At 40.2% G+C, this 13005-nt stretch overlaps 1 protein-coding gene and 1 long non-coding RNA gene across 2 annotated transcripts in view; both read left to right on the top strand.

The window, feature by feature from the left end:
* The window catches only part of LOC127529407 (uncharacterized), a 266837-nt gene that overhangs the window by 249785 nt on the left and 4047 nt on the right, over positions 1–13005 (top strand). The gene's annotated exons all lie outside the window — the stretch shown is intronic.
* pigt (phosphatidylinositol glycan anchor biosynthesis, class T) overlaps positions 1–13005 on the top strand; it is a 47468-nt gene that overhangs the window by 30416 nt on the left and 4047 nt on the right. Inside the window, exons 10-11 of the mRNA XM_028811833.2 lie at positions 8099–8264; positions 12523–12606. Coding sequence (XP_028667666.1) covers positions 8099–8264; positions 12523–12606 — 250 coding nt within the window. The remainder of the gene's footprint in view (positions 1–8098; positions 8265–12522; positions 12607–13005) is intronic.

The following is a 13005-nucleotide window of genomic DNA, read 5'->3' on the forward strand; positions in this document are numbered from 1 at the left end:
AAACATACATTCTACTTTAATATAGATTTAGAAATATTTGTATTTTTGCTTTCTTTTGCTGTTTTTCTATTAGTTTGCCTTTTTTCTGCTTCAGCATCAGATCCATTAATATGCTGCCTAATAAATAATAGATTAAAAACTAGCAAAACTGATTATGATGAAAATCTTAAAAATAAAAAAACATTAAATTATCCTAGCGTAGCTTACATAAATGTTTACTACATTCTAGTATATTTTTACTTCTTAGGAAAAACCCTATCTCCCGTTTAGTTAATTTGGCAGTAGGCATCCTCTAAGAAAGGACATTTCGATATATCAGAATTTAATGGTAAATCTCCATGCAGAATAGAAAAACAAAATACCCCAAAATCTCAAACGCTTTGACTGACTTGATTAAAGTTTAGCCACAATGTAGAAAAAAGAAAATTAGACAAAACGTGTTTTTTAATTTTTGTCTTAAGGACCACGTCCCGAGCACCACGAAGGAAGGGAAAGAATCTTGCAGAGAAGTGGGGCTCCAGCTTTATGCAAGTAAAGGCTGCATCCAGCAGCGAAGGGGAAGGATGAAATTTCTGTGAAACTCAAAAATGATGTGCTTGGCAAGTTGCTTTCTTAGGTACACAAAGTATTACCTAATCTGTCAGATTCTTTTTACTCCTTGCAATGCTGTATACAAATATATACAAGTTCCTTGTTGAATGTTGGCCACGCTTATATACAGTACACATACTTCGAACAATGGGCTGAGGGTCCTTAGTGGTGAAACACATGCAGTATTACAGAGAAATGGGGTGTCATCTTGGATGTCAGACCACAAGGTGCTGCTACGCTCAAGATGGCAACGCAGAAATACTGAAGGCTGTTACATGTACCAGCTCATTTCAAGACCTGTGTACAACACAAGACGAGAGTGGCAGCATGGTAGTGGACACTTTCTCAGCTCAGTAAAGCAGTCCCCCACAGACGGAACATGTAAGAAGTGGAAACTGCACTGCTTCTTAGTGGCCTGCTATTGGCATAGGCCAGGGATCTGCAACCTTCACTATCAAAAGAGCCATTTTGCCCCCCCTTCCTCCAAAGAAAAATAGTCTGGAGCCGCAAAACATAACACAGCTTATAAACTTTTAAAAGTTTTAATCTTTTTTTAGATTTTACATGTTACAACCACGGAATACAACAAACAGAAGTGCAGTGTGCATGTGTAGGGCTACTTTGAAATAAATTAAACTGAACTATGCAGGCCTATTTGGGTCCTTCCTATACCTGTGTAAAATTAAAATAAAAACTAGCCCACTTTAATATAAATAAAATATTTAGCTGTAGCTTAGCAGCTTTAAAAAAGTAAACATTAAATTCCATTTCAGTGTGCTGAATCAACTGAAGCACCTGAACATACAAAAAAACCTACATCAGCTCCGGGTCTGAAATGAATGTGTTTTGTTTTTCTGAAAAAATAATAGCCTATTAAATGCTATTGTTGTCACCTGTTTAAAGTGACTTCTGTTTCTGAAGTTCGCTGCTGATCATCTCTATGTCGGGGCTGTACAATGTGACTTTGACCTTCACACAGGACTGCAGGCTCTCATGTGTGAGGCAGGAGCGATATTTGGACTTTATGAAGTTCATGTTTGAGAAAACTTGCTCACTTAAGTATGTTGAGCCAAAGATGGACAGGACTCCAAATCCATATTTTTTCATGTTCATATACGTTTCGGGAATGGCACTCCATGTGTCGAAAACAAATTTGTCGGGTTTGGGGAGGTTTTCAATATCACTCCATTTGTGCTCTTTAGCGAGAGTAGCCTTCTGACAGGTGACTTCTTCAAGATCCGCTGTCAGGCATTTGAACTTGGACACCCATTAATCTTTATCTGCTATGTCGTCCAGTTCAATTTCTAGATCGGGCTTACTCCTGTGAATGCGGATGTGTTCAGCAGGGATGGGTCGATGTCCAGGGGTGTGACAGGGAAGGAGAGAGTGTGTGTTTTTCCTTTCTGAACTCACTGAATCTTTCTCTAAATGCAGCTTGCATTTTCTGAACAATTTCCTGTTTGTTTTTAAAGTCGGAGAATAGATGCTCTGATATTTTTATGAACGATTCTTTCATGTATTTTCCGTCTGTGAACGGCTTACCCCTCCTTACGATCTCTTGAGCTGCCACAAAACTAGCAGCTGTAGTTGACTGTGTAGAAGTGATCCACTTTTTGAAAGTATGTTTGCTCTGTTCAGCTTTCCGTTGCAGTTCCGAAATTGCTCTCTTTCGCTTATCTTCACTTGGGTATTTTTCAGTGAATGCTGAGAGCTTGTTTTGAAAATGTCTTTCAATGTTACATTTTTTGTTGTTTGATAATTTATCGCCACATATTAAGCACACCGGTAAGCCAGCGTCGTTGGTGGTGAAGGCAAATGCTTCTGTCCACGCAGAATTAAACTCTCTAAATTAGATGTTAAAATGTATAACAGTAGTAGTAGTAGTAAATAAACATATATACAGTAATCCCTCGCTATATCGCGCTTCGCCTTTCGCGGCTTCACTCCATCGCGGATTTTATATGTAAGCATATTTAAATATATATCGCGGATTTTTTGCTGCTTCGCGGGTTTCTGAGGACAGTGGGTCTTTTAATTTCTGGTACATGCTTCCTCAGTTGGTTTGCCCAGTTGATTTCATACAAGGGACGCTATTAGCAGATGGCTGAGAAGCTACCCAACTTACTTTTCTTTCTCTCTCTCTTGCGCGGACTATCTGTGATCCTGACGTAGGGGCTGTGAGCAGGGGGGCTGTTTGCACACCTAGACGATACGGACGCTCGTCTAAAAATGCTGAAAGATTATCTTCACGTTGCTACCTTCTGTGTGCAGCTTTTAAGTATGCTGCACGGTGCTTCGCATACTTAAAAGCTCAAAGGGCACGTATTGATTTTTTTATCTGTCTCTCTCTATCTCTCTCTAACTCTCTCTGTCTCTCTCTGCTCCTGACGAGGGGGTGTGAGCTGCCGCCTTCAACAGCTTTGTGCCGCAGTGCTTCGCATACTTACAAGTGCTCCTTTGAAGAGGAAGATATGTTTGCATTCTTTTAATTGTGAGACAGAACTGTCATCTCTGTCTTGTCATGGAGCACAGTTTAAACTTTTGAAAAAGAGACAAATGTTTGTTTGCAGTGTTTGAATAACGTTCCTGTCTCTCTACAACCTCCTGTGTTTCTGCGCAAATCTGTGACCCAAGCATGACAATATAAAAATAACCACATAAACATATGGTTTCTACTTCGCGGATTTTCTTATTTCGCGGGTGGCTCTGGAACGCAACCCCCGCGATGGAGGAGGGATTACTGTATATATATATATATATATATATATATATATATATATATATATAAATACAACTTAAATTAAGAAATTGCCATTATTCATTTTCATGGTTTTTATTTTTTTGTCAAGGCCAAAGGGAGCCACTACAAGGAGGCTGAAGAGCCGCATGTGGCTCCAGAGCAGCGGGTTGCCGACCCCTGGCATAGGCGTACCACCACCACCCCAGAAGAGCAAATGTTAATGCAGCTTGGTGCTATAACTGCCTCAGCCTGCTCGACTAATAGGTCATGGAAAGTAATAACAAAAGGCAAGAAGGAACAAGACACAGGCTAAGCAGAGGACTGCCAGGATTTTGGTTCCATTTCAAACTCTGGAACGCTTTAGATCAGGCATGTCAAACTCGCTACCCCCGGGCCGCATGCGGCCCGCAACAGAAATCTGTGCGGCCCGCATGACAGATCCTAGTTAGCACTGAACTTGTACAAAATTATTACTATCATTTATGATTGAATCATTCTGCATCTTCGGTGTTACTTATTGACTTTTCTTACTTCTGCCTTCTGACAAAAGCGCGTTTTCCCATGGCATTACGGTACCGGAAACGTCATCTGCTAGTATAGCCACGAGCCTTGTCCAAAGTTAATGAGCCACAGCGTCACAACTGAAGTGCTAGGCTGCAACAGGGGTGGCCTTAGGCATGTGCAAACTGTGCACCTGCACAGTGCCGCCAAATCCCAGGTGCCGCCACGCCAATATATATTGAATATAAAACAGAAAGAGAAAATAACGACACAGCTGATGGCAATGTGGCCAAAAAACATTCTGTTTCTTGTTAATTAGTACGCTGTATTTACAAATGTCGCTAGATTCGGAGCAGTAAGCTATACTGTATGTAGTATTATAATGTTTTGCCGTAATGAGAATATCATGGGCCGCCACTTGGTTTTCAAGTTACGGACACGCGTATATAGAAGCATGTCATGAGCACGAGGCGGCTATGCAGTGTCCGCAACGCTTTCATAAGATACCGTATTGACATTGCCAGACGAAGGGGCCACTGATTCTTTCTCTGCCCAGGGCCGCCACGAGCCTAGAGCCACCCCTGGCAGGCTACACTACAGGCTGGGCTGCTGAGACTGACCACTGGGCAGAACTGACCATCACGAGTAGTAATAGCTCGCATATTTTCATGTTTTTTGCTCTAGTTTCATGTAATTTTGTGATAGTATTGTAATGAACAGTTAGTGCAGACTACAGCTGAAGATCTGAAGTGGACGCGAGAAGTTGGTGAGTTGTTTATTAACATATTTTTGTGATTTTGAGTTTGTATAATAAATTGTAGGTCAGGTGGCTTTTTGCATATCGGCTTATTTTACAATATAAACTTTGAAGTAAACTTAGTAAAGTAAAATTTGATTTTTGGAGGATTTGTTTTCCAACTTGAATTACTGAGCAATGAATTAGTGAGCATTTTCGTGATTTCAGTTCACACAAACAGGGCATTGCGCTGTTCTCTTACAACGTTGAGAATGCGCCTGAGAATATCCAAATTGAATTGATTGAAGTGCAGTCAGATTCTATTCTGAAGGCAAAATACAACGAAGTTGGTGTGCCAGGCTTGTATGCTTACCTGCCACCCTCGTATGTGCAGATCCGTAACTTGGCATCGAGAGTACTGTCAATGATCGGAAACACTTACCATTTTGAGCAATTGTTTTTGTTAATGAAAGCTACCAAAACCCCACATCGCTCAAGACTTACCATCGAGCACCTTTCATCCCTCATAAAAGTTGCAGCTGCACGAGATTTCAAGCCTGATATTGATGAACTGGTTACTAACAAGAGATGCCAAGTGTCGGGACAAAAGAAATAAATATCACACTGTAAGGCTCCTATATAAGCAATGAATATAATATAATGAATATCAATCATCAAGACACTATATAAAAGCGGTCGGGATTGTCCTTCTGTCCTGTGAGTGCAAAGCATAGCGGTATTCCGCTTATCACAGACTTACTACTTTCGGCACGAAGCGACGCGATGTGAGCAGAGTTCTGGTGCTCCCATCGTTCCCTTGCTTTTGTGCGTGATGCGCTGGAAAAATAGACAAAATTATGTCTCTGGAAATAATTAATGTTGATGGAGTACAAATGCCTCACCGCGTAGTAAATATCAGGGGAGATGGTGCTTGCTTATTCTCATCTATAGCTTATTTAGTGCATGAAACTCCATCTTTAGCGGTACAGATTCGGGCAGGCATTGTACGACATGTTTTAAGTAATTGGTCAAGGTTTCAGCCATTTACAATGATGCCGTCAGGAATCTCTTATAGGCCTACAAATGAGCTTCAGTATCTCACTGAAATGTCAAAGTCTCAAACTTATGGTACCATTTCTGAGCTAATGGCAGCGGAAGAGTTGTTCCCCAATGAGTTTCATGTATATTATTATGGAGTCCTACACTCCAAGTTTGGACAGGCACTCGAGGGGATAAAAAAACTTAGGTTTTCGGGAGATGTTGTGAACGGGCACTTTGATGTTCTCATTCCCTACACTTGCATGCCTGATGTACACATGGAGCACACACAAATTGAGGATAAGATTCGGTCGCCTTAAAAGGCGGGTGAGCCTAGTAATATAATAAGGACCAAGCTAAGAGGTTAAGACTCTAATTCTACACTGTTGTATAGAGACTGCATGGAAATAAATTGGCTTTTCTTTAAACTTTATGTGTTACATTTTTTAAAGTTTTCAGTATTGGAAAGAATGCTACAGTAACTTTGTATAATAGTATTTGTTACAGTACGCCCGCTGACGCACGTATGGCAGTCGAAGCGGCCCACCATTGGTAGTGAGTTTGACATGCCTGCTTTAGATAGTTCACCATATTATTTCTTATCACCTGTTCTTTTTTTTTTTTGTACTGGAATAATCGGTTCATTTCATGTTCCCCGTAAATGTGCAGCCTTTAAAAGTCAATGCTGTGTGTAATAAGTTAAAGGAAACCACTATTCAGTGTATGTTGCTTTTGATCTAAACCCTTCAAAACTTTATGATGGTACAAAATTGCAAATCAAAACATTGCGTTCAAATACAACATTTTTACAGGAAGTGCTACAGGGTGAAATTATATTTATATGTCAAATTCCTATTATTAATACCAACTACCTGTTTGAATACAAAATAATAGTTTCTTTAAAATTGTGTTTTCCAATGTTCATCAACAAAACCCAAAGTCATTAACTAGGAAAAACACAAACTGATCTATGGCACAAATGTTTTGTTTAGGTGAGATTTGCCAGCCAAAGGCAGGTAACACAGCAAGTTTCTTTATAATGAATATTATTGTGCATTAGGGAATTTTCTGTTCAATGCCCTTCTCATGCTTATATTCTTCTAATACTTCCCTAGGTTTATTTTAAACGCTATTCTCTTCATGATGTAAAACTTTACTTACCAGCTATGCAACTTCATGAGATACGTGCATGAAGCATGAATCGGTGTGTTGTACATGTTGATCTACCCAAATAGGCACCATTTAAGTTCATATTTGACTTCTAAAGACAATTGGTTATACTCTAGTTTGTTTAGATGTGTAATTTTTATTGTGACATTACACTAGCGTTGCATTATAATCTGACTGAGTCCAAGAAAAGACTAAATACTTTCTGTCGACCTAGCATTTGTTGTGCTCATTTTCTGCAGTATTACTTTAGCTTAGCTGATTAGCCTTGTGTGTATGCTTTACATACTCTTCCAGGTTTGGTCCTACCCATTGTAAGAAAATGCAAAGAAGCTCATAAAGTGTCTGGGGCACCTGAAGGCAAACCCTGTATATTATAAAGAAAAGACGCTAAAGAAAATGGGTGTTAATGTTAAGTCAAGACTAGTTCCGTTGTGTTGGTCAAGACTGTTCTGTTTATGGTGGTTTCTGGGAGGAAGAGGCGGATACAGATGGGCTGACCCTGGCAGTGACATCAAAGATGGTGGCACTGCAATCATCCTTTCTGTAGAGGGGAAAGGAGAAGAGATACCGTTATTGCTTAGCGCCCTCTCTTGGTCCAGGGTAATATTGTCATTATCTAAGCCTGCAAGTTGTTCTCCAAGCACACGCGTGTGACACCGTGTTTCTCCACTCAAATATGTAGTAATAACTGACAGTAGTGTATAAGGGAGGGTACCACCACATTTCATTAGCATCCCACCAATAGTGGTTACCTGCAAGTGAGCTGAAATGGATTCTGTTTTTGTCACATTTCCTGTTTACAACTTCTGTACAAAACTTTTGGTGTGGTCAAAACACGTGTAGCGTTTCACTTTAGTGATTAACTTATTTCCTAATTTATAAGTTGCCCTAGTCTTGCAGAGTCATTGCCAATCTAATAAGTATGTAGTAGTATTAATTGTTAAATGTTAAATTTGTGATATTTAAAGAACAGGTGTGGTAGTAATAACAGTAATTAAATTCTTTAACATTTTAAAAACATAACTGATTTTATAATTATTTGTATGTTATTATTACTGCTACAGCATTTATATTAAATGTAAGAAGCAATGAAAGCAATAGCCAGAATAGATTATTAAAAAGATGTAAGAGAAGGGCTTGTTTTTTATTTTTCAAATTTCAAAGATGACTTTCCCGTCCATCAGTCTGGTAATCTCCTAATTATTTTGGCCAAAGGAGTCAACCCAACTACAAAGCACACATCATCCTTGTTTAAACTGACATTTGTGGTCCTTGCATTCATTTAAACCTGTCTGTGCTTCTATTTTTGTTATCCTCAAAAGGTTATATCCACTATCGGCCATCAAAGGATCGACAGTACCCTCACCTTCTTGAGATGTTAGTGCAGTTGCCCCCAAATTCCATCACCAAGGTAACCGTGCAGTTTGAGAGGGCACTGCTCAAGTGGACAGAATACCCTCCAGATCCAAACCATGGCTTCTATGTCAGGTAAGGGCTCATTTAAACTTCATGCTCAGAACGCGTACGCGCCCGCATCATGGCTGCCACGCGTTCCCAGTGTTAATTTGATGTGTCCTCTGAGCAGGTCGTCAGAAATTAACGCGACGCATGCGTGAGTTGCAGTACCAGCAAAAAGTCGAGGGGTGCAGTGTGTTAAAAGTTGGAATGTGACTTCAGAGTCTCTGTTTACTATCTACATGTGACAGAAAGCCGCTTTGCGGATCCTACAAGACCGGTGTGCACGCTTCGATGTTTGATGAATGGTTCAAAGTGGTGAAGCAAAATGTCGACATACAGATACATTCGTGGTGCTTTTATATTCAGCTTTTATATTCAAGCATTGCATATTCCCGATCGTAATGACACGTATATTTTAAAAGCCTCACATACTGTCTTCTGTGCTGTCTTTTTTTTTTTTTTTAGGGCTTCCTCCGGCACTGACAGCAGTGGCAAACAGCAATAGATCACCACACAGAACACATTAAATGTATGATATTCCAAGTCTCTGCACATTTAGAATCTTCAGATTTATACTTGATATCACTTTCATGATGAAATGCATTGAAGTATGTATGTTACATTTTACAGATAAATCGGTAATTTCGTTTAAATAATGAATACTGTTAATTACACACAAGGGGGTGACACAGTGGCGGAGCGTTAGCGCAGCTGTCTTGCAGGGAGTCGCATCGCTGACATTCCATGCCTGGAGTTTATTTTCCTGCTGGGTTTCCACAGTGTGCTCTGGTTTCCTTCCAAAGATATGCAGATTTGGTGACATGAAAATGATGCCAGCGTGTATATGTGTGCTCGTATTCATCTTGCGATGAGCTGATGCCCCGTTCAGGGATTGTTTCAGCCTTGTGCTCAATGGTAGCTGAAATGGACAAATCCCTGGACTGATGGATTTAAACATTAAACATCCTTTTCTGAGATATTGCGGTAAGGTGTCATCAGAATTTAATAGGTGTTCCAGGTAATTCACAACACAGTGAAAGCCAAACCTGTTCTCCCCGTGATGATAACTCGCACTGCCACCTGGTGGATTCCTCCCAGATTTACATAAAGTACGCGCGCAAGTATAAACGGTACAACGCTTGCGTAGCAGGAGCGTCCACTGCAGCATGTGTCGCGATACGTGAAGTATAAATCCGGCCTTAGCAGCCTGCTTTTATGCTGCCTTGGACTTTTTCTGTTTGTTTTTCTCTTGCTAATAACTTTATTTTGTCTAGTCTATTCTTTGTGTCGTTTTGAATTCAGTAAAGATTGCTGAGATGGAAATTTGATTGAATTGCTTTCTCCTGCTGGATAGAGCTTTCTTGATTTCCATGCTGCAATGCAAAAATGGTTTGCATGTTTTGTAATGCAAATACAGCCCCATTTCTCATCTTGCTATGTTCCTCAGGGTTTTACTATCTACCTTTGAAGTGACCATAGAGGCTTGACCTTTGGTTGCTGTTTGCTCATCTCAGCTAAACTCAAAAATGTTCTGAATACTGATGGTGCTTCATACCTACTATGAACTTTCCCATAAAGAGAATTTAGCACAAATGAAAATGTGCCTTCCAGGCCATTCACAGGTGCTGTAGTAATTTAATCCATTTGGTAGACTATGTCGGAATACCCCAGGGGTGCACACTACTTGGGACTGCTTCTCAGCGGGGCTTTGTGTCCCAATGTTTGTCATAGGGATGCTTCAGTCAGTTTTTTTTTTATCTTTACTGCTGTTACCAATCACTGATCATCAGGATTATCCGATTCTGATTTGCTTGCTCTATCCTCTTAAATTATTATTATTTTTTTTACACAAGGCTCCTTCATAGCCATCCCTGTACAAGCCTTGTAATATAATTTTTATAACTAAATCGCTGACCACAGGCTTTAAGCTTATTCTTCAATGACATTAAAGAAAATACTATAATAAACTAATAAAACATGTACAAAAATCCATCCATCCATCCATTTTCCAACCCACTGAATCCAAACACAGGGTCACGGGGGGGGTCTGCTGGAGCCAATCCCAGCCAACACAGGGCACAAGGCAGGAACCAATCCTGGGCAGGGTGCCAACCCACCGCAGGACACCCACACACCAAGCACACAGTAGGGCCAATTTAGAATCGCCAATGCACCTAACCTGCATGTCTTTGGACTGTGGGAGGAAACCGGAGCGCCCGGAGGAAACCCATGCAGACACGGGGAGAACATGCAAACTCCACGCAGGGAGGACCTGGGAAGTGAACCCAGGTTTCCTAACTGCAAGGCAGCAGTGCTACCACTGCGCCACCGTGCCACCTATGTACAAAAATATTTATCCATAAAATGCATGTCATGAAAGAAAATAACATTTTATGTCAAAAATACAAGGCACAATTCTAATAAAATGTTCATGATTATCAAGAAGATACAAGGCTAACTTGCCTAACAAGTTAAAATGGCTGTTTTAAGCTAATATGCCTTATTGTTTACTAAGCATAAGGTGTTTCCTTTGGAGGCACTAGCTCTCCGGAAATGTGTTCTTTTGAAATCGCGGCATGTTAAGTAACCGAGAAATATAGAAATATGATATAAAAGGCGATATCCCTCCCATAGTAATTACGGCGGTACAAAAATCACGAGAGAAAAAGATATACTTTTAGCTTTCTTTACTGACGATTTTATGCGGTTACAGACGGGAAGCTTATGACAGACTCTATCAAGGTGGGGGTCTTGACCTACGCAGTCTGCCATCATTCATCACCACGCTGAAAGAATTTTGCGGATGGATGAAATAATCTTCTGTCCGATAGCTTCAAAGTGTATTGGCAGTAGGTCCATCCTTATATACTGGTAGCTCCACGTGCAGGCTGTCTTTCTGATCTCCAAACAAGGACAGGAAAGAACTCAAACCCTACCTTCAAAAAATACAGGAATAGCACAATGTCTACGTGCAGTTCTCATTCTCCCAATAAGGAAAGAAGATTTTTTGCTGACAGAGGACAGAAGTATACTATTCTGTCTTTAGGCTGACTATACAATCTTCCAGTTGTCTTTGGCTATCTAGTCCTGTGCTTGGCTCAGCAATTCTAAATGCTGAGCCCCTGCGTACCGTACTTGGTCTGCCTGTATGCACAGACACAGTGACATTAAACTTAATATTATAACAAACATATTATAACATAAGGGTAAATTCTTCTCCTTCTGTGCTTCGCTCGCCAACCCCCCCTCCTGCGCTATGCGCCAGCATCTTCGCATCTCTGTCACTCGTGTATGTGGATTTCACTTTCACCAAACAACGAATCTTTTAATTCTCGCGGATACGCCTTTTCATTGGGAAAAAACACTACTTTTTTTCCTAATGGCAACACAAATTACACGATCTACAAGTCTCCGACTTAAAGTTTAAATCCAAACAATACATTCGATCTGTTTTCGCTGTTCCATTATTTCACTGAGTAGTAATTTCCGTTTGTTTGCGCTAATGCAATCTTTACTATCCTTTTTTTTTGAGACTTTCGAATTTTCGTACTTTCATTATCTCTAACGTGCTGTGCATGTGTACCACGCCAATGTTTTTGAATTCTTTACGATGTTCTACTTTGTCATCTACTCTTTGTCTTTTATTTCTGTCCCTAGGCATGGTTAAGTCTCGTCTTGCGGGACGTGACAGATTGTCTCTGAGAAAATCACGTCTCGTCTCCTTCCAAGATTTTTTTTTTTTATAATAGAGAGATTTGAGCTGCTGTACTAAACACAAGCTCACTCACCTTCCACACTCAGGCAGGGAGTGTCCAATTTAATTACTGGACAAAGTGTAAAGTTCTGAACACGGTCTTTTTTAATCTCTGACGATGGCACCCCTCTTTTCTTACGTTCTGCTGCTCCTCTCTGTATACAGTGCATTTCCTCAAGATTTCTTTTTCTATTTATTCCTTCTTTTTTTTTTTTTATATAAAAGCCAGTATTCCTGATTTAACTCTCTCCAAAAATCTGACTGTTACAGGAAGTTTGGCAACTAATTGACACGGGGATATCTTAACTACTGGAATATTTTGTGTAATTTAGCACTGCATCTAAATTACTGTAAAGCTTGGAAAAGCAGGTTCGGAAAAAAATATTTTCTGAGTTTGGCTAATTTACTGATCACCGATAAGTCATTTGCTGTGAAAATTGGCCTATCTTGATCAGCAGCCAAATGATCGGAACATCACTACTTCGTAACTCTATGATAACAGTTTTTTCTTGGTTTCTCTGTCTTTGTGTCTAGCTCTTCAGTCCTTAGTGCCCAGGTGCCAAGTGCAGTTGCTTTGGATGCCAATCATACAACAGAGGGACCCCTTTTCACCAATCTGTGAGTTTTTATCTTTGTATCTTTTTCGTGTTTAAAATTTTGCTAAAGGGAAAACTAGGAGTGTCATGGCCATGAATTAATTTGCACTGTGGTTAGTGGCTTCCACCGTATCCCAAAATATATAAATGAGGTTGATTGCCCACTCAGTGCGAGAGTGTGAAAATAGTAATGTAGTGTGAAGAACTGCTGGGCCCATCCAAGGATGAGGTTGCACCTTTCTTTGACCCCGGTTCACCTAGGATATATTTGGGCTTCCTTGTTTCCCTCTTATTGAAAAAACAATTTCAGAAACTTGGATGGATGGGTAATTTACACCTTGAAGATCAGGTAGTTGCAGTTTGAACAACTGCTGCTTCATAGATCTCAGGTTGTACATCCAGTTTCCTTCATTATCATTGT

This window comes from Erpetoichthys calabaricus, chromosome 10, assembly GCF_900747795.2.
Source record: "Erpetoichthys calabaricus chromosome 10, fErpCal1.3, whole genome shotgun sequence".
In the NCBI taxonomy this organism is placed as follows: domain Eukaryota; kingdom Metazoa; phylum Chordata; class Cladistia; order Polypteriformes; family Polypteridae; genus Erpetoichthys; species Erpetoichthys calabaricus.